General features: G+C 52.8%; 7 protein-coding genes across 7 annotated transcripts; 4 read left to right on the top strand and 3 right to left on the bottom strand.

Moving 5' to 3' along the window:
- Positions 1-703: 703 nt before the first annotated feature.
- A1O3_01274 (ribosome-releasing factor 2, mitochondrial) lies at positions 704-3,184 on the top strand (the record flags this gene model as incomplete). Its single annotated transcript, XM_007731422.1, has 1 exon — positions 704-3,184. One exon carries the CDS (start codon positions 704-706, stop codon positions 3,182-3,184), a length of 2,481 nt encoding a protein of 826 aa, XP_007729612.1.
- A 310-nt stretch (positions 3,185-3,494) lies between these two features.
- Positions 3,495-4,843, top strand: A1O3_01273 (uncharacterized protein; the record flags this gene model as incomplete). Its single annotated transcript, XM_007731421.1, has 4 exons — positions 3,495-3,542; positions 3,601-3,675; positions 3,757-4,467; positions 4,535-4,843. The coding sequence occupies 4 exons, from the start codon at positions 3,495-3,497 to the stop codon at positions 4,841-4,843; spliced, it is 1,143 nt and encodes a 380-aa protein (XP_007729611.1).
- A 535-nt stretch (positions 4,844-5,378) lies between these two features.
- On the bottom strand, positions 5,379-7,307 carry A1O3_01272 (uncharacterized protein; the record flags this gene model as incomplete). Its single annotated transcript, XM_007731420.1, has 1 exon — positions 5,379-7,307. The coding sequence occupies one exon, from the start codon at positions 7,305-7,307 to the stop codon at positions 5,379-5,381; it is 1,929 nt and encodes a 642-aa protein (XP_007729610.1).
- Positions 7,308-8,665: 1,358 nt separating this feature from the next.
- On the top strand, positions 8,666-10,108 carry A1O3_01271 (uncharacterized protein; the record flags this gene model as incomplete). The annotated part of the gene is made up of 4 exons (XM_007731419.1): positions 8,666-9,290; positions 9,348-9,500; positions 9,553-9,777; positions 9,870-10,108. The coding sequence occupies 4 exons, from the start codon at positions 8,666-8,668 to the stop codon at positions 10,106-10,108; spliced, it is 1,242 nt and encodes a 413-aa protein (XP_007729609.1).
- Positions 10,109-11,110: 1,002 nt separating this feature from the next.
- Positions 11,111-16,222, bottom strand: A1O3_01270 (ATPase; the record flags this gene model as incomplete). The annotated part of the gene is made up of 2 exons (XM_007731418.1): positions 11,111-16,103; positions 16,158-16,222. 2 exons carry the CDS (start codon positions 16,220-16,222, stop codon positions 11,111-11,113), a joined length of 5,058 nt encoding a protein of 1,685 aa, XP_007729608.1.
- Positions 16,223-17,337: 1,115 nt separating this feature from the next.
- Positions 17,338-18,197, top strand: A1O3_01269 (ubiquitin-conjugating enzyme E2 R; the record flags this gene model as incomplete). Its single annotated transcript, XM_007731417.1, has 3 exons — positions 17,338-17,403; positions 17,459-17,585; positions 17,635-18,197. The coding sequence occupies 3 exons, from the start codon at positions 17,338-17,340 to the stop codon at positions 18,195-18,197; spliced, it is 756 nt and encodes a 251-aa protein (XP_007729607.1).
- Positions 18,198-18,627: 430 nt separating this feature from the next.
- Positions 18,628-19,863, bottom strand: A1O3_01268 (uncharacterized protein; the record flags this gene model as incomplete). Its single annotated transcript, XM_007731416.1, has 1 exon — positions 18,628-19,863. One exon carries the CDS (start codon positions 19,861-19,863, stop codon positions 18,628-18,630), a length of 1,236 nt encoding a protein of 411 aa, XP_007729606.1.
- Positions 19,864-20,096: the final 233 nt, after the last annotated feature.

The following is a 20,096-nucleotide window of genomic DNA, read 5'->3' as shown; positions in this document are numbered from 1 at the left end:
CGCGCTGTGGGCTATTCGGCGGTATCTGGAAAGGAAGCTCTGTTGGCTACGTATGTAGGTATGGGTTGGAGGTTCAACTGGTCGGCGTAGCACTACTGCACCAGCCTTCAAGCGGCGGAGACGGAGACGATTCGCCAGCCTTGGCAGTGGTCGGAAGGAGTACTCCTCCGTACTGGGAGTGGCCAAAAATAAGCCGTGTCAGACACGTAAATCACTGAGCGTAGCACGTACCGAGACTGCGTGGTGGACATATATCTCGGTGTCAGATATCCGGCATTTTCCGCAGCCAGAAAAGACCCAAGGTAAGGCATTTTTGGCATTCCATATTCTCTCTACTATCAGCTACAGTTCCTGACTCAGTCACTCATTTCATTTCAGTTCGCATTTGTGCTTTGATTTCGGACTTATACCTATCAAGGCCTTCGCCACCTTGCATGCTTGATTCAGAGTACGGTGTTCTGAGGGAATGGTAGTCGTTTATGGCCGGGCGTTTTCACTCTCCACTCCTATAGTCCGTTTGATATCGGCTCAGTCCAGGCCTTTGCCGCCGTATCATGCATACCTTCGGAAGTTCTGCTCGTCCTGCCAGCGCTCCGCTGGTACGGTCGCAACGGCTGCGTTCAAGGACCTGGATGGATCAAGAACGAGGAATATTGGCATCATAGCTCATATCGATGCTGGCAAGACAACCACTACTGAACGCATGCTCTACTACAGCGGCCATACACGACGGATAGGCGATGTTGATGAAGGTTCAACCGTCACCGACTTCCTACCCGCTGAGCGAGCCAGAGGAATTACCATTCAGTCTGCAGCAATCACATTCGAATGGCCTCCATCACTAGCCGGGTCATCCTCAAACCCCAAAGACTTGGTTGGGAAGTTCCCGGACACTCAACCTCTGTCACAATGTTCTCATACCATCAACCTGATAGACACCCCTGGCCATGCCGATTTTACGTTTGAGGTCCGACGGTCACTCCGGATTCTGGATGGCGCCGTTTGCATTCTCGACGGAGTCGCAGGAGTTGAGGCACAGACTGAGCAGGTGTGGGCCCAGGCTGCCGAGTGGAATATTCCCCGGATAGTGTACATCAACAAGCTGGATCGTGATGGCGCTGCCTTTGGACGAACTGTTCGTGAAATTGGCTCACGCCTAGGTGGTTGGCCCGCCGTTTGTCAAATCCCGTGGTTTGAGGGTGGGAAAGGTCGTTTTACAGGGGTTGGCGATGTCATCAACCTAGAAGGACTTTTGTATGAAAATGATGGAGATGGAAAAGAGATCCGTCGCTACCGTCTTTCCCGTCTCGACGAGGAGCATCCAGAATTGGCCCAAGAACTGCGCCGGGCCAGAGCCGCTTTGGTTGAGCTTCTGAGCGAGCACGATGATGAATTGGTGGAAGCATTCTTCGAAGCAGAGGAGGACCATCTGAACATTACCCCTGCTCAGCTGCTGGACAGTCTGAGACGGTGTCTTCTGGCTCCCGGTAGCACAATCATCCCCGTCTTTGCCGGCGCCAGTTTCCGCAACATTGGGGTCCAGCCACTGTTGGATGCCGTTACCAATCTCTTACCAAGTCCCGTTGAGCGACCCGATCCGGATATCAGTATCGGATCTACCTCAGGGGGACTGTCACAATTGATTCACGGCGAATTGGTTATCCGACGTGACGACGGCAATGCAGCAAACTCTAAGAAGAAAGGGCAAGCAACCGCCCCGGTGGCGATCGGTAATACTCTGCAAGGCTGCGCGCTGGCCTTCAAGGTAGTCCACGATCCACGGAAGGGTGTTCTAGTCTACATCCGAGTGTATTCAGGCTCGATAGACCGCAATGCTCTTTTATATAACACCACCCTTCAGAACTCGGAGCGCGCGACCACACTGCTACGAATGTACGCAGACCAATCGGTTCCTGTCCAGGCCTTGCAAGCTGGCGAGATCGGGGTCATTGCGGGTTCCAAGTACGCCCGGACGGGAGACACTCTCATCTCTTACTCTGGGAACAGACCTACTCCTCCAGAGCCACTTAATAAGTTACAGTTGAGGCCCATCAAAGTGCCTCCTCCTGTGTTTTTCGCGGCCCTCGAACCCAACAGCCTGAGAGAGGAGAAGGATATGCACGAAAAGCTAGCGTTACTGCTCCGAGAAGACCCCAGCCTGCAAGTGTCCCAGGACGAGGATACGGGTCAGACTCTGATCAGTGGGATGGGCGAACTTCATCTTGAAATCGCCGCGGACAGACTTGTCAATGAGCTCAAAGCCAAAGCACGAATGGGAAAGATTGCTATCGGCTATCGTGAGACCTTACCTGAAGCGTCGACCTCGATCACAAGAGTGCTTGAGGGGGATCGTGCCGCCACAAAAGGGAAAGCAGGATGTACAGCGCTGGTGGAACCACTGCCGGATGTTGGCGATGCTACCTTGACAGAGCCCGAAGGTGTGTTCAGTTACGAGCAAGATGGAAATCTTGTGATCATTGAAACACCCACACTGGATGAAAAAGGACGACCTTTAGGGGCGGACGACGTCGCCTTGCCCCCTAATTTGACAGTGCCAGAGATACAAACAGCCTATCTGAACGGTGCACTTGCAGCCTTGAGTCGCGGTCCGTCTTACTCGTATCCGATGCGGAACACCAAGGTCACGCTCACCCTACGCCCAGAACAGCATATCTTTGGCTCCGAGACAACGTACTCGTCTCTCACAGCTGCCGCCAGGCTTGCCACGATTGCCGCGTTTAAAGATGCCACCAAGAACGGGCCAAGCACTTTGATGGAGCCGGTGATGAACGTGGATATCAGCGTCGATGAGGCAAGTCTGGGGAACGTGATTCAGGACATCTCCTCCAGTCGTGGTGGTCAGATCATTTCCCTCGGGGACCATGGGGATGAACATGGCATGTCAGCGGACAGTTCCAAAAGAATCGACGTGAGCAAGATATATGCTCCTAAAGACCCGTTCGAGTCTGGGTCATCTCGCTCAGGGGAAAGCCATCACAGGGTAAACTTTGAGAGAACGGTCAAAGCACGGGTACCCTTGAAAGAAATGGTCGGGTATCTGAAGCATCTACGGAGTATGACAGGAGGGAGAGGAACATTCGTGATGAGTGTAGACCGGTTTGAGAAAATCACGGGGCAACGGGAGAAGGCCCTCGTCCAAGAATTGCGAGGTGGATTTGTATAAAAGAAGTGTCGTGTGTCACTCGAGGACCTAGGCCAGGGGTTGACTCCAGTGGTCGACGCTCGACAACATACGCCGTAGTCTATTTACGCGGAGCCACGAATAACATTCAACTCCATAAAATCCCCCCAATACCTTCTACTCCTCCACCACGTTTGTTATTTGTTTTCCTCCTTCTAAAGACTCGAGATCCTGCCAGCATGCGCCCGCTGGCATGACCCCTGGGGAAGACTGAGCACGCCACCTCCCTTTTTTCGGGCCCCTCACCATCGAACATCGAACATCTAAAGAGTCTCATACCAATACCGTCAAGATGGCTTCCAAGGCCATGTGGGAAGTGGACCCGGAGACAAGGAGCAAGGTGACCCCCCCTACATACCGTCTATTCTCCATCGACTCCGACTGACTGAGGTGTATAGCTTGCGCAACTTGGTAAGAAGGAGGGCGCGGGGAACGACAGGTGCTGCGACTGCGGTGCCCCGTCACCGCAATGGGTGCGTTTTTTTACCCTGTAACCTCAGGAAAGATACACCGTATGCCTTGAGACCATCGCTCTGATTCTGTCAATATTACAGGCCTCTCCTAAGTTCTCGACCTTCATCTGCCTCCAATGCGCCGGCATCCACCGTGGCTTGGGCGTCCACGTCTCCTTCGTCCGGTCCGTCTCCATGGACGCCTTCAAACAGAACGAGATCCTCCGAATGCAATACGGCGGGAACAAGGCGTGGCAGGACTTCTACAACAAAAGTGCAGCTATCCCCTTCGACGAGGCCACGATCAAAGAACGCTACGACAGTGAGATCGGTGAGGAGTGGAAAGAGCGTCTCAGTGCCCAGGTGGAAGATAGAGAATTTGACAAGGCCGCCTTCCTCAAGGACAGAGAGGCCGTGCTGCAGAAGCAGGCTAGTCGATCAGCGACCCCGGCCGCGGGCGTGAGGAACAACAGTCTTGCCAGTGGCCCTGGTAGTCGAACAGCCTCTCCTGCGTCGGCCAAGAGCAGGATTACAGCAGAGCAAAAGTCGCAGAACGAGGCCTATTTCTCCAGGATGGGTGAGGCGAATGCCTCGAGGCCCGACCACCTGCCTCCCAGCCAAGGTGGAAAATTCAGCGGATTCGGCAGCGCGCCCCCGGAGCCGCAACAGTCCCAGAGTGGAATACCTAGTGCGGATGAGTTTACGAAGGACCCCGTGGGTGCGCTGACAAAGGGCTTTGGCTGGTTCAGCGCTGCAGTCGGCAAGCAGGCCAAGATAGTAAGCGAGACTTACATCCAACCTACGGCGAAAAACGTATGTTTCTTGTTTCTGCTGGGGTTTTGTCTTGTCACACAAAAGTGCTAACCGCCTGGGATTCCAGCTTGCCTCATCAGACCTTGCGGCACAAGCCCGCAACGCTGCCCTTGTAGCAGGCTCGGGCATCCAGAGCGGTGCAAAAGGGGCCGCCGAGTCGTTCAACAAGTTCATTGAGGGCCAGGACGAGAGGGCCAGCGCCGTGGCAGCCTCGCGAAAGGCGGAGCCCGAGCGAAAGGACTTCTGGGACAGCTTTGGCGTGCCTTCAGAACCCCCCAAGTCTAGCAGCAGCATTGGCACCAGTGCAATGAAGAAGGCACCCCTCGCAAATCCTCCGAAAAAGACGAAGGAGGATGGCTGGGGTGACGACTGGTAGAAGGGGGCTCCACAACTCTCGACGAGCCCTAGGACAGATTTCGACGGTAACCCCCCAAGGACCAATGTCCTGACGACACGTTGGACAGCGAGGCTCCAGCAGTGGCCGTCCCGCTACCAACGTGTCGGAACGCCAGGCCTATATTGCGGCGGGACTCGGGATGATCAATCGCACCCTATAAGGACGCAGATAAGACGGGCAAGCGCCTGAAGGAATAGATTTATGTGATGACCACGGGAGGGCTAGCGATCTGCTTGTGATTCAGGGAGGTGTTGAGGAGAGCATAGACAGCAACAGCACAATATGCAGAAAAAACATGCCTGGATCAACCACTGTTATAAAGAGTAACACTCAAATCTACTACAGGGCGACCTGGAGGTCTAGAGACATACTTTCTTGTAATACACATTCAATATAATAGCTAGTTTCCTTATGTTCGTACACGCATTCCACGGCCAAAGCTGGAGCAACCCACGAAGCCGAATCCCATCACGCGCATCGCGAGGCACGGCTGTTCATTCGAAGTCGGCAGACATTATCTCGCGGCGCCTCCGCGCCATGAATCACCCCTGCCTCTGTAACCGCCTCTTCCACGTACACCCGCCAGACGATCTTGCCCGCGCTTTCCGAAACCAAATTCGGGCCCTTTGCCAACCCATTCATCCCTTCCTTTATACTGCTCAAAGGTGTATCTTTTCATGCCTTCGTCGCCGCTGCGACCCATATCACCATATCCGACACGGAGACTGCGGAATAGCTCGATCCTGTCAGCCGCAACGGACTCGGGGACGGGCTTGTAGTACAGTTTGGGCTTTGCGGTCGTGAACTTGAACAGCTCATCCAGTGCCTTGAAGCCTCTACCGGTCGACTCGGCATTCTTGGGCGCGGCGGGGGGTTGACGGACTTGGTTGCGGTCTCGATCTTGATCTCGGTCTCGGTCACTCTCCCTAGGAACAAATGCTGCCCGGTCCGGATGAACTGCTGCAGGAAGTGATTCGGGTCCGGGTCTGTCGATTGACATACGGGAGCTCCGGCTGGGCTGCAATGGAAGTTGAGGTCTGTTTCCGTCGACTTCTTGGAAGATGGCTTCAACTCCGTCATCGCGTTCTTCGTATCTGACCTCAAATCGCCGGCCGCTCCCGCCTCGACCTCCGAACGTACCGCCTGTTTCTTGGTCGATCCACGATTGAACCTTGTCGTTGGGCACGTAGTCGACGAAAAGAGGCTCGCGCATGCTTTCGTTGGGATAGCGGACATCGTGCATCGCGGAGCGGACTCGGGATGCTCCAGCGACAGAGGTGAATGAGACGAAGGCATGGGTGCGAATGCTGTCAAGGTAGAACAGGGTGATAGGATCTGAATCCTCAGAAGACGACTGTGATCTCGCCACTGATGCAATGAGGCTGCGGAGCGAAGGGATGTGCAGTGGTCGCTTGAAATTCCGGATGTAGAGAGCTGATGTTGCCGGATGGATGGCAGGAGCAATGTACCGTTCTTCTGAAGGGCTTTGGGACCTGCGCGGTGAGGCTGACGGTATCTCTGTGTCTCTGGGCTTCTCAGGCCTATTATCCTGAAGCTCTCCTGGGGCCTCGGTGGTCATAGTCACATCAGCCTCCGACTTGTCAACAATAACCTCAGTAATGGCTCCGTTTGTGGTCTCTCCACGAGTCGCTTTTGCAGCCTCCGTCGCTGACTTCATCTGGTCCAGGGCAGACAGTTGTTCGATAGTCAGGCTCTCTCCACCTGTACTCAAGCGAGCCTTCTTACGCGCGACTTCTTCGGAAGATGGGACTGGTGTTGCACTTCTTTTCCTCCGTCTTCTTTCATCGTCTGCCTGGTCGTTTGATAGGGTAGAATCAGACGAAGCTTGACTGGGTGGCATTGGGGTTGGTTGTAGCGTAGGCGTTGGGCCAGGACTGGTATCTCCAGGAACAGGCGCTGATTCTTTCTCAACCGGCTCATCTTGATCCACGTCTGGTTGCGCACTCTGCTCAGTGTCTCTCACTGTTTCCTGTTTGGTTGTATCAAACGGCTCGTCAACGCTGTCGGATCCCTTTTGATTCGCAGGATCAGCTGAAGGCTGCTGTTCTGCCTCAGCCTTCTGCTCGGAACCCTCAAGCACGTCTTCGGCGTGGCTATCTTCCTCTCGCAATTCTTGTGGCCTCTCGTGCTCAACCCCTTCTGCCTTCTGAGGCTCTTGCTCCGTCTCATTCAACGGGGGTATGGCCTCGTCGTGAGGCTCCGCGTCTTCGCCATTCGGTTGTGTCTCAATTGCTTCTTCAGCGCTCGCCGACTCAGTAGCGTTGATTTCATGTTCAGATCCATCCCCGCCTGCATTCTCTGCTTCATGCTCTTCTAGTTTATCGACATATTGTTGCTTCAATTTGAGGCCTGTCAGAGGAATTCCACGCGCCTTGCACTCCTCCTTGAGTTCCACGACCTTGAGTTTGCTCCAGTCCGTCATATCGGCTGGCTTGAGAGTGAACGGGGATATTGAAACAGGTTACGCGACTGCAGGGACGAGGGATGCCATTAGCTGCGAATGGGCGACGTGTTGAAAATGCCTTCAGGCTGCGAGACTTTCACTCGAGCCTCGCAGGTGAATTGCGTCGAATTGCGACGCGACGGAATGACGTAGCCTTGGCATTCTGCCACGTGACCTACTGCACGTGACATCCACGAACGACTTCAAACACCTCTCCTCCGTATATCTCTCTCTTTGTCTCGATCTCTCTCTCTCTCTGACAGTGACACGTCAGGGCCCTCGAGCCTTGAGGTCGGCACAACCCCTGTGCAGGAGGAGTTGCTGGTCTCATTGTATCCTGTACAGCCAGCTTGGCCACTGTGGTGATGCTGATACCGCCTGGCCTGTTCAGGCGTTTTCCAACAGCTGCAAAGGATATTATGATTGTGTCAGCGCAGTCTCCAAACATTGAGATGCATGAGCCTTCGCTCCGCTCTAACGTCACGTCTCAAACCCACCGGCGTGGTATCCTGTGAGCACAGATTAATCCCTCCAACGCCAGGTTCCCCTTCCCCTTTCGAGTATGGTCCGGCGCCTCGCCGAATCCTGGAAACAAAAAGCACAGCCAGCGATAGGGCCACGAGGGTCTCGATTAACATCATCTCAGCTTGCACTCAAGATCACAGCTTCATCTCTGTGGGGTCGCGCTTGGCTGTCTCGCTCGGAAACTACCGAGGCTGGGTCGATATCTTCTAGGCTGTTTCGGCCCCTTGACAGGGGTGCTCCTGGCTTTCCACGTGAAACCAGAGTCCATACAACGTCTGCCTCATCTCGTCACTTTCTAAACGACCACTTGGGTCTTTTGCCTTTCCAAACAATCCATCAGCTATCCTTTGTGGGTTGAATGATAGCCTGACACCTCACAGCATCCTTCGCCGGGAATTAAATGACGCCATTACCATGTCCATTGCTACTCATTACCCCGGTTATCGGCGCCGGCACTATTTCGGTGCGCCCTTTGAGAGGATTGTATCAACTACTCCCAGACAGATTCGCCTTCAGGATAGATCATGCACCTGATATTGGATCTCTGTTATTGACCCAGGAGTGTTGACGGCCGTCTGAGAAGTTACAGCAGCGACCCTAGACATAAACTTGAATATAAGAAAGGAAAGTGACCCTTCAGACTCATACCTATCTCTCTATCTTCTCTTCACGGTTGTCTTTCGCTTTCTGCTGTTTACACCGCTGGTCGGTCCATTCATTTCCATCGTTGCGAGTTAGTCTCTCTTTTGGCCAATCTCACACTCGCCCTACAGTCTTTACTTGAATTTTCCAGCACAAAGTCATCGGCCAATATGTTCGTGAAGAGGACGACAGCCATGCTGGCAGCGGTGATTGCCGTGGCCAATGCCAGGTTTGGCCAGGAGCAAGTTCCAATACCAGCCATCGCTGCTGTCCAAGGCGGTTCTCCTGGCGTGGCGCAAACCATTGCCGGCGCCGCTGTCAGCGATTTGCTGGCTGCGACTAATGCCTGTGACAAGCTCAAGCGCGGTGACCAAATCATTGCCGAGCTTGGAACCGGGGCAGATGCGGTTGCTGCTGCCATCGGCATTGTGGCTGCCGAGAAGAACTTCAATCCCTTCGTCCAGTCAATTCCCACCATTTGCAGCGACCCGACTTTGCCGACCACGGACATCCTTCGTGGTATCACCCCGCTGATCGACCCAGCTGTCGTTGGTTCCGACATTGCCAACGCCTTGTCTGCTCAGACGGTGAAGACACCTTTGGACGCCACCGGCAAGAGCGTTGCGGATCTGCTAGCCGAAAACGGCTTCACGAACTTCACAAGTCAGGACGCGTCTGGCAATGCGGGGGCAGCACCAGCTGGCAGCGGAGCTTCAGGTGCGGCTTCAACCAGTGTTGCCGCTGGGAGCGCAACTACTAGTGCTGTTATTGATTGCGGTAGCGCAACCTCGTCAGGTGAGTGCGACGGTTTGTGCCCACGGCGAGCACGACGCTGACGACAAGTTGCTTTAGCTCTCACCACCGCTGTCGCTGTCATCGACACTACGACTTCTTCGGTTGCCGCGGCCACGACAACGAGCGCTGATTCTGCTGGCAATGGAGCCAGTATTCTCACCGAGACTGTCACAGTTACGGTTAGTGATTGTGGTGCTGCAACCTCGGCAGGTGAGTGCAATCATTTTGTGTTCACTGCGAACATGCCATTGATGACCATTAGCTTTAGCCTCGACTACTACCGCTGCCGCTGCCGCTGCCACGTCAACAAGTGCTACCTCGACTGGCAACGCCACGGACACTTCAACCGTCGCCGGAGCGGACTTTGGTCTGTGTGTGCCGACCATGAAGTTCGAAGGTGGATTAGGGGGCCGACCTCCCACCGAGTTCACCTTCCTACCCATAGACCCACTCTGCGCTCAAGGGCAACAAGAGGCCCTCAATCCAAGTACGTATTCTTCACCCGGCTGTGTGGGATAAATGTCCAACTTGACTGCTACACGTTTCCCAAGTACTATACTAATACCAACCTTTTTTCAGACATCATTACCAACCGAATCTGCGACCAATTGACCAACGTGTGTGAGGCCAACGACGCAGCAAAATCCCTTTGCCGAGATGCTCAGTCTCAGATCCAGGCCCTGGGCACCCGGGACAAGACTACCGCCGACACCTGGAACAGCCTGCTGGGGTTCGCAGGGGCAGTCACCAACCCGGACGGAGGCCCAGATTCACCCCCGGCTGCCAAGAGGAGAATGGCCCGATCGTATAGAGCCTGAGGCGACAGCACGATCAATCTGTACGGAGTAGTTGGTCCGCTTCTCTGTATGGCTGCCAGTCCAAAAGACGCAGACGCTGGACAGGCTGGGGGCAGAAGCGGTCTTTCATGTACATATAAAACGACCACGCCAGTTTACAAGACGCGCAACAGCAGAGAGAAAAGAGTGTACAGAAAACGGCATGAGAGGACGTTCAGGCGCCATGAGCCATGCCACTTCAATTCTCTAAATTCACGTATTTGTTACGATTCGATTCGAATGAGATATCCGAGTCCGACGCCTGAGTGCTATCATGCGTAGCACACCGAATAACCTCAGTATAAGAGTGAGTAAGCAGTACGCATGTCCCCAACTGTGTGTGTTCTTGTTGCCTAGAGCCAAGGGGGTTTCCTTGTGGGGAAAAAAAAGCTGTACCTCCTCCGCTAAGAAAGAGGTGATTCTGGACCGGCACAAGTCTCGCATAATTAGAGCCTAGTGGTGTTTGTTTGATGGCTTGCGAGTCTTCTCATCGCGTCAAGGAGAGAAATAGGCCTTCGGAACAAGCTTGAACCAACACAATAGTACAACACACAAGAATATCCTCCACGGAGGCACCCAAATTGTGTTGTAGGGACCCTAGAGAGAAGGGTGCAGACAGGGATCTGGCTCAGGCCTTTTAAGATAGGTGCAGTATGTGTATCAACAGATGTATATGTACAGCTTGGGCAGCAAGTGAATGCTTTGGTCAAAACCAACGAGGCCCTAAGCCACCAGTCTCTATGCTATTGGCCTTCTATCGATGGCTATGGCGCCAACCTCCCAGCCCTTGTACATATGTGCAACATTATAGACGGACTAACCATACCTGTCCCCCTGTAGTACGTGTACAAGGACACCAATCAATACAACTCCTCTCCTTTAAGCAACAAAACCAAACGCCCCGCCTTCGCTGAACAACGTCGAGATGGAAAAGAAGTCAATTTTGCCAATCCCTTCCTTTTCTTCTTGTTTCGTTCTTGACCTTCAGCATGAGTCGTCGATCAATCTCTTCTCCTGCCACGCTTTTCTCGCCAGTTCATACAGCGAGTCGAAATCGCCGCTTGTCTGGCACATTGACCTGAAATGACCTTCTTGTTGAATCAACGTGAAAGGGTCAGCATATTCCACCACTTCGCCCTTGTCAAGTACCAATACTCGGTCGTAGTCAATGATCGTTTGCAGGCGATGCGCAATGGTCAGAATCGTATTGTTGTTTAGCTCTCGTAGAGTGTCTTGGATCTTGGAGTCTGTGGCGTAATCAATGGAAGCCGTTGCTTCGTCCATGACCAGCACCTTCGGGGCTTTCAACAAGGCCCTTGCCAGACACAGAAGTTGTCGCTGACCCTGAGACAAGTTGGAGCCAGATTCTGCGATGGGCGATGAGAGATCTCGAAAGATATTTCGGTTGTCTTTGCTGCTGCTCGCGGGGCCGACCAGCGTCGAGTCCGATTTCACCGTTCCGTTCGCTGGGATAGACCCATGACTATCGGAATTCGAGGCCTCGTGCAGAGTAGGCGATCTACCAGCGGCCTCCGATGGTGTGGCCTGTCCCGACTGATTTGGACTTCCATGTGCGCCTGGTATCAGCTGCACCCGGCGAAGTGCGGTAAAGACTTCCTCATCGGTAAACAGTTCAAAAGGATCCAAGTTACTTCTCAATGTGCCGGTGAAGAGTGTTGGATCTTGAGGGACAATGGTGATGGCCTCACGTAGATCTTGGAGTCCAACAAGTCCAATATCCACATTATCAATCAAGATTTTACCCTCTTCGGCTTCGAGACCTCGGAACAGAGCCAGTGCAAGTGAGCTTTTGCCCGCTCCGGTTCGGCCGACAATCCCGACCTTGTGGCCAGGCTCAATGCGGAAAGACACATGCTTGAGCACCGGTTCCAGATCAGGACGGTACCTTGTGCTGTACCCGACAAACTCCACAGCCCCGTGGCTCGGCCAGTTTGCCGGCGGTTTCGTATCCGGCAAATGAGCTGGCGCCTCTTGTTCGACATCGATATACTCTTGTAACCGTTCAACAGCATTCATGTTCTGTTCGTTGGCGGCATAGAGTCGAACGAGCCAAAGAACATTCTGAGTAAATGTAATGGCATATGACAGGGCCAAACCAGCCGCTCCTGGGTCGATTCGACCTGCATTGACGATCAGGAACATGGCAGAGAAAAATGACACCAGAGCTCCAGCCATGTCGATCCGGAATGCGAGCCATCTGTTAGTCGCCCACAAGTAGATGTATGGACGATTGTGCGTATTTACTCGCACATTACTTTCCTGAATGAATCGCGACTCGTCCCCGTACGCCCGAATGGTCACCACTCCAGTCAGCGTCTCGCCAAAATGCTGAAAAAGAGGACTCCGCTGGACTGCTTCGATTCTTTTCAAGTCTCGGGATGATCGAATATACAGCCAGCCGGTCAAGACGTACAGGATGGTGATGAAGAAACCCGGGATCAGGAAACCCGGCGTGATCACTGAGATCAGGATGACGATTGTGAGAACAGATGCGGCGCTGTGAAGCAGGCCAATCGCCACCGGAGCTACCTCCTGGTCGAGAGCTTGAATGTCCTTGGAGAATCGATTCGTCAGCTGTCCAAGGGGTGTCGAATCGAAGAAGCGGAATTTCGCCCGAAGAATGCTGGTCAGCAGTTTCTCGTGGATGTACCAAGAAGCCCGCTGGGAGCCCCAGAAGAGTATGATCTCCCTTGAGAAACAAATGAAGACGTACACGGCGCCAATGATCGCATATACTCCTAGGTAGTACCCTGCATCAACCTTCGAGATTGTCTTCGTAATCCAGGCCTGGCTCACAACCGCAGTTTCTGGCATTTGAACGTATGAACCTCCGAAGATCGATGCTGAAGCTACTCCCTTGGCTTGGTGGAAAGCATGTATTGCTGCATGAGCTGTATGCGTGCCCTGGAGGTGGTAGGCGTTGGCCCATTCTCGAATCCATAGGTTGGTTGCAACGGAGCCCACCTGCGTGGCTATGAAACCAAAGGCAGCCACAATCCAATAGTGCCAGGGCCCCATAGCCTGGAGATACATCTTGATTGTCGACAGTTTCACGCTCCCTGTGGCTTTGGCTTCGAGTCGATGGTCAATGAATTGTTTTTCAGGCTTGTTAGCCCTCGGCTTGCCTTTATTGGAACCTCTCCCATTTGAACCAGCGGGCAAATGACCGTTCCCATCGGATAGTTTAGAAGTTTCTTCTTCCAGATTTGAAGGCACTCGTGAAGGTGGTTGAGAATTTGCTCTCGATACCGGTCGTGACTTCAACAGCTCATCTCCGAGCACACCGCCTTCAACAATCTGCTGTGGCGTCCCTTGGGCAACTATCTTGCCATTCTCTAGAACAACCACTCGATCCGCAAGCGGGACTGTGAGTGCAACGTTGTGTGAAACTAGAATGCAGGTCCGGTGTGACATCAAGTCCCCAGTAAGTGCTTGCTCGAAAATGTGCTTCGCGGTATGCGCATCAACCGCGCTCAGGCAATCGTCAAGGAGCAGGTGTTTGGAATTGGAGTATATGGCCCTTGCGAGAGATATTCTCTGTTTCTGGCCTCCAGAGAGAGTTATACCTTTCTCTCCAACCAGCGTCTGCTCGCCTGCATCAAGGATTTCCAGATCACGTTCAAGAGCACAAACCGAGATAACTTCAAGATAGCGGTCTTCGTCGTAAGGGCTGGCAAACAAGATGTTCTCCTTGATAGTTGCATTCACCAACCAGGCTTGCTGGGCGCAGTAAGCCACGCTGTCGGTCAGGCCTGTAGCTGGGTCAGGCCGCAGCTCTTGTCGCGCAACGCCACCAGGAATGTGGACATTTCCACTGAGCAATTGCATTTCTCCAAGCAGAGCCATAAGCAGGGACGTCTTCCCGGATCCAGTCGGGCCAGCAATGACGCTGAGCCGACCAATTTCAAAATCAATATTGATGTCAATAAGACGAAATGCTTCCACAGCATCTGGGCCGCTTGCTCCCCATGTCAACGTAGCATTATCAAGTGCAATACGAGTGCATGGGACACTGAACCGCCTGCTCTGACGTAGTTGGATATATTTCTCCGTTTCTTCCTCATCAAGAAATCGTTCCACCCGATCAACCGACACTTTGGACTCTTGCACATGAGCCACCATGTCTGCAAGCTGATCCAAAGGCACACGTAGCAAGGAAAACATTGACAATGCGGGAAACGCGACTGAGGGCACGAGAGGCCGCCTCTCAATTTTCGTGTAGAGAAAGAATGAAGTGAATGTGATGATGATCGGGACACCACTCCAGATAGTTGCAGCAGATGCCCATAGAATGTATTTCCGCCAAAGTGCGGATAACTCGATCTTCCTCTTCTCATTGACATTGTTCTGAAACCGTTGTTCCCAGGCAAAGTATTTAATGATTCTGATGTTCTGGAGAACTTCATTAGTCACATGAATCCGGGCATCGGTCGCCGCCATGATCCGTTTCTGTGCGAGTTGAAATGATTTCGCAATGTAGAGATTCAGCGGGAGGATGAGGATCATCAGCACAATCCCTGCAAAGGAGCTGAACCCCAGGACCATGTACAGTAAACTCACGGCCATAATCAGTTGAACAGGAACCGCAGCCCAGAGGAAGTGCAGATATGCGCACACATCGGCAACTTTGAAGGAGTCGACAGACATAAGATTGATGATTGTGCCATTGTTGGCCTGGGGAGTGCTGGCCTTCTTAGGGCTAGAGCTCGCCATGCCTTCGCTCTGATGCCGGCCCCTCATAGTCTTCCAGGTCGATTTGACTTTTGCCCAGAACGCCTGCTTATCTTTGGCTTTCTCCTTTCCATTGTCCGCATCTATGCCTGCCGCTGCTTTTCGACGCAGAGTCTTAGAATAAATCTCACCCACGATGATAGCCCTCAACTGAATCGAGATTTTCCGCCCGATCCAGAGAGCTTGCCCGTCGCCAATCGCCTGCACCACTCCAGTGGCAAAGAGGAGTATAACATATAGCCACGCTGCGGTTACAGGAATCTTATCGGTGTTCTCCAGGTATTCCAGTACGGCTTTCAGAAGCAAAGTCGGGAGAAACATGAACACGCTGGCGAGCATACACCATGCGCCTTGGATGAGAAGCTCGGATTTGAAATGGAGAAGAAGCCGGACAGCAAGCGAGTGCGTCTTTTGAATTTGTCGGAAGTGCGCCAGCACGAGCTCTGCCTTGTCAGAGGGTGTGACATTCCAAACATCGGATAGTTCCAGTGGCTTTTTGAATCCCTTCCAAACAATTGGGTCTACCCAGTTGAAGGTAAGCAAGGACAGAACGCTAGCTAGCGGCTCACGGGATGGCTCGATATCGCCTTCGTACTCTAGTATAACTCCCTTATTTCCTCGTCGAGAGCACAAAGTAATCACAACTAAAGTACTCGTGATAGCGAATGAGGATATTGTCAATAGCTGCGAAAGATGGCTGAGGGGATGAATGAGTGCCGATCGAAAGACCCAAACCAGGAGTAGCCACTGAGTGAGATAGAGGGCTGCACTGTGGTTCCAAAGATCTTTCACCGGGTATTCCCATGTCGTCGTTGATGCAAGTAAACGCGCCCCCGCAAGGGCGGTGAGATATGCTGACACGAAAATTTCCGCTATCGACGCATGGCGCTTTCCTGCTGCACTATAGACAACGGCGATGATGTTGACAACCAACTGTCCCAATAGCAGCAAAAACTCGGCCGTGACAAGGAAAACCTCGCCGGTAGGTTTGTCCACATCCTTCATCGAATTATCGCCATGACTGAAGGTCTTTTGTAGGGTCAGCCTTGCAAGACTATCATCGTCTTCGTCCGTGGAATAATCTTCGTCGTCGCTGATATCCAGTAACAGGCTGTGTACATGAGTCCGATGATGCCGTTGTTTCGATATTCTGCGCACGATCTGGGAAATCAGAAGCAGCGCCGACGTAACGCATGCTATCAGGGGAAACAGAGTCTGGAGATAACTATTTGCAGTGATCAGCAAGCAATCTTGTGTGTATGACATGACTGAGACATACTCTGCTTCGAAGCAACGACTCAGGTCGTCGATCCGCCATATGGGACTTTTGCAATGGCCGAACATGTCTACAGAACTGAACAATCAATCACCACACTTCAGTCGATACGGAGGTGCCTGCTGCGCTCATATCGAGGACGATTAACTGCAGCAAGCATACACCAGATGAAAGACGCGAGCTCAAGAAAGGTTCGCCAGCAAGTGTAAGTAGAGCAGAGGAGATCTCAACTGCGGGTTGTTTTGTACAGTACGTTATTAGTGGATTTTCTGGAGTCAAGTTGCGGGCACGCCAGGCACTGACAAGTTTGACTGACAGGCGTCCTGCCCTGCTACTGGCACGTACAGTACAGTACAGCTCATACACTGCCAAGTCCCTGCGCATCAGAACTCTTCAGGAAGTAGGACTTCGGCATATTACAGTACAGTACAGGAGCGATACGCCATACTGTACCTACTAGGTACATGACCTGGTCTAGGTGCCTTGGCACCTGCTAGGTATAATTAAGTCCCAACCCCCCAGGTGCGTCATTTGCGCCTCTTTGGGGACTGCTAGGTCCTCGTTGGGCTCCTGAGCCCTCGAGTTGCCCCGAACTGTGTCAAAGTCACGCAATTATGTATCAGCCACTAGGGCTTAGCAGGCCTAGAGGCCTCCACCACTATCTAAGGTTGTCTCTGGAAGTAACTCCGTAGTGAGTCCTCGATCCTTGCCGGCTTCGCTCTCCTACTCATCTGTCACCGCCCGCTGTCCCTACATCAGAACATGTAATCCAGACTCTTCTCCTACGATAAAACACGTTGACCCTTTATTCTGACATCTGAGATCGTTCCTGATCTTCCTTGCCTCAATTCTGGATCTCGACTACCACCTCCTGAGTTGCCTTGTGCTACTGCCTGCGCTCACCCTGCCAGAGTCGCCTTCTCCATAACCAACACCGATCCTGTGAATCATGTCCGCTCAATAGCGTCGTTGTTGTACACTGGAAGGACGTTGCGGAAAGACGGTGTTTCGAGAAAAATAACATCGCTGTTCATTCACTACCCTGCAACCTTGAACCTACCCAACCATCACAACAGGCTATCCCTCCACCTGTACTGCATTTCCGGTCCAGCTTCACCTCCGCCACCGCTTGCCTCTCGCGTCAGCCTTCCACCTGTCCTCATCCGACCCCGGTTATCGCAGTATGTCGCAGGCTGTCCTTATGAAGGAGTACAAGGCTCTGGCCAAAGAGAAATGGGTTCAGATCGACGTAAGTCATGCCGCCTTCACCAGCCATTCTAGGAAGCAAGACTTACGCAGATCAGATTGACGAGGAGAACATCTACCACTGGAAGTTAGCGTTAATGGTCCTCAACCCCGATTCGCTTTACTATGGTGGCTACTTCAAAGCTCAAATGAACTTCCCCAAGGACTACCCATACAAGCCTCCGGGTAAGTAGATCGGCATCCGGAGATATACCGCTGAGCTGATATGTTGCAGACTTCCGCTTCACTAAGCCGTTATGGCATCCAAATATCTATGCCGACGGCCGCCTGTGCATATCAATTCTACATGCTCCGGGTGAGGATATGATGTCCGGTGAGAGTGCAGGCGAGCGTTGGTCCCCGGCACAACGTGTCGAATCTGTCCTGATCTCCATTCTGTCTCTCCTTGATGATGCCGAGATATCCTCTCCCGCCAATGTCGACGCCAGCGTCATGCTTAGAGATGATAAGGAAGCATACAAGGCCAGAGTTAGACAGGATGTTGAAGCATCCAAGAAAGATATCCCTGAAGGTTTCATTCTGCCCACGCACGAATCCACCAAGCCCGTTATTGACAAGATCGACGACGATTTCTGGAACGATAGTGAAGGCGAGGACATTGACTTCGATGATTTTGATGACGATGCCGCCAATGGAAGCGAATCAGATCAGGACTTGAACAACGATTCAGAGGACGAAGAAAATTACGAAGATGACGAAGATGACGACACGGAACATGTCAAGGGCAAGTCCAGGGGCGACAGATTGGATTCCGAAATGACTGAGCCGGACGTATGAGTCGTTCAGTCCAGTCGAGGGAGTTTCACGGTGTTTATCATGGGGATGGAGGGATGGAGGAAGGCCAATTGATGGTCATTTCAACGAACGGTGTTTGCTGGGTTTGCTCATTCTCACATCAGCCTCGTCCCCTCCGGTCAGTTCAGTTCAGCGAAGGCGTCATGGCATGATGTACAGAGGCGCAAGGATCATCCATTGCCAGGGTGCATTTACAACGTGGAGGTTACCGCATGATATCCACGCCAGTTTGCTGATACTACTTTGCAATTTTCAATTTCGATAAGTGACTTAGGGGTTTTATATTACAACTTCACCCTGTATCGTAGCCGTCCATGCAGAGTATGATTAGCCCGGTCGCGACATGCTAAGCCAGTGCACATTCCATACTAGTGGATCTCTCATCAAAATATATACACCACCTTACGACAGATTAACCGTAGGACAGGTTCACGATTTTCAAAATTTCCTCGACACATTTCTCCGGCTGCTCCTGGTTGACCCAGTGTCCAGCGTCTTCAATCAAGACAGTGCCCATATACATTCCCTCTTTCACACTTTTACCGCTCTCCATGGCCTCTATTGCCCCCGGCTCCTGATAGGTCCCCCAATCGCGCTTCCCAGCCACAAACAGGGTGGGTATCGAGATCTTTGCGCCGGACCAGGCTTCAACATCCGACGCGACGTCCGGCTGAGTCTGGACCTTGTACCAATTGAGACCTCCGCGGAAGGTCGTGCGGCCATATTCCTCTACGTAGACGGCAAGTTCATTGTCAGGTAACCACCGTGCTGAACGGGAGGAGACGGCCTTGGGATTCTCCTCTGCCATATCTCGTTCGACAGCCTGGCGCATGGTGTCCGCCAAGTCCATGATGTAGTAGCGGGGCATTTTCTGCAGTTCATCAGCCGTCCAGCCCTCCAGGGGGTGGGGTGTGTTGCCGTCCCAATCTGCAGATTTCAAATGGAAGTAGCCGCGCAGGAAGGTGTGTAGAGCTGGACCGGCTGGGAACGTCATCTCAGCATTTGCGGGAGAAGTGCAGTAGTACCACTTGTAATGCTTCCTTGGCCGGGGCAGTTCGGAGAGTGCCTTCTCCATGTCCACGGGAGGAGGGGGGGATGCGGAAGGCTGCCCGTAGGATGGGGACGTGGACAAGGGAAGCTGAGGAGGACCTTTCGTCGGATGCGACATCAACACGAGCCGCCTGAACATGTCTGGCCTCGATAAGGCGCAGAGGCTTGCGGTGACCGCGCCGAAGTCGTGTCCGACGATGCAAGATACCGTTGTGTATCCCAAAACTTGGACGAGAGTGACGGTGTCCTTGATGAGATTCAAGGGACGGAATGACGCCGCTTCGAGAGGCTTACGGGAGAACGTGCGGCCATATCCTCGCTGGTCGAAAGCCACGGCATGGTAGCCCTGCGCCGCTAGGAGAGGAAGGACCTTGCGGAACGAATACGCAATCTCTGGAAACCCGTGAATCAAGAGAATCAATTGAGGTCTGGGACCTGCTGGGCTGTCCTCTTTGGGAAGCGACTCGAGAATGTGGAAAACGAGGCTGTGAGGACTCGTATCCACAAAGCGAGATGTCACCCCGGCTGGAAGTTCCAGGGGACTGAGAGTCGTTGGAGCAATTGCACCAGGGGGGGAATCTTGGTGTGTATAAGCCATATTAATGTAGGAAAGTTGGAGAGACAACAAACGAGGAAAATGCGCCCCTGGAGATAATCAAGTATTCTCCAAAAATCAGCTTCTGCCTAATTCCCAGGTAGTGGTCCGATCGTTGCCGGCCTCAGGTTGAATCAAAGACGGTATACTCCGTATCTTTCTGTAATACTAGATATATTCTACGGCCTCCCTACAGTAGAAATCTAGTCTTTCCCAGAAAATGTCTACTTTGGGAG

Source organism: Capronia epimyces (genome assembly GCF_000585565.1).
Source record: "Capronia epimyces CBS 606.96 chromosome Unknown aczIQ-supercont1.1, whole genome shotgun sequence".
Taxonomy (NCBI): Eukaryota; Fungi; Ascomycota; class Eurotiomycetes; order Chaetothyriales; family Herpotrichiellaceae; genus Capronia; species Capronia epimyces.
Note: the sequence above shows the minus strand (reverse complement) of the source record. Positions and strands in the feature narration are given on the sequence as shown.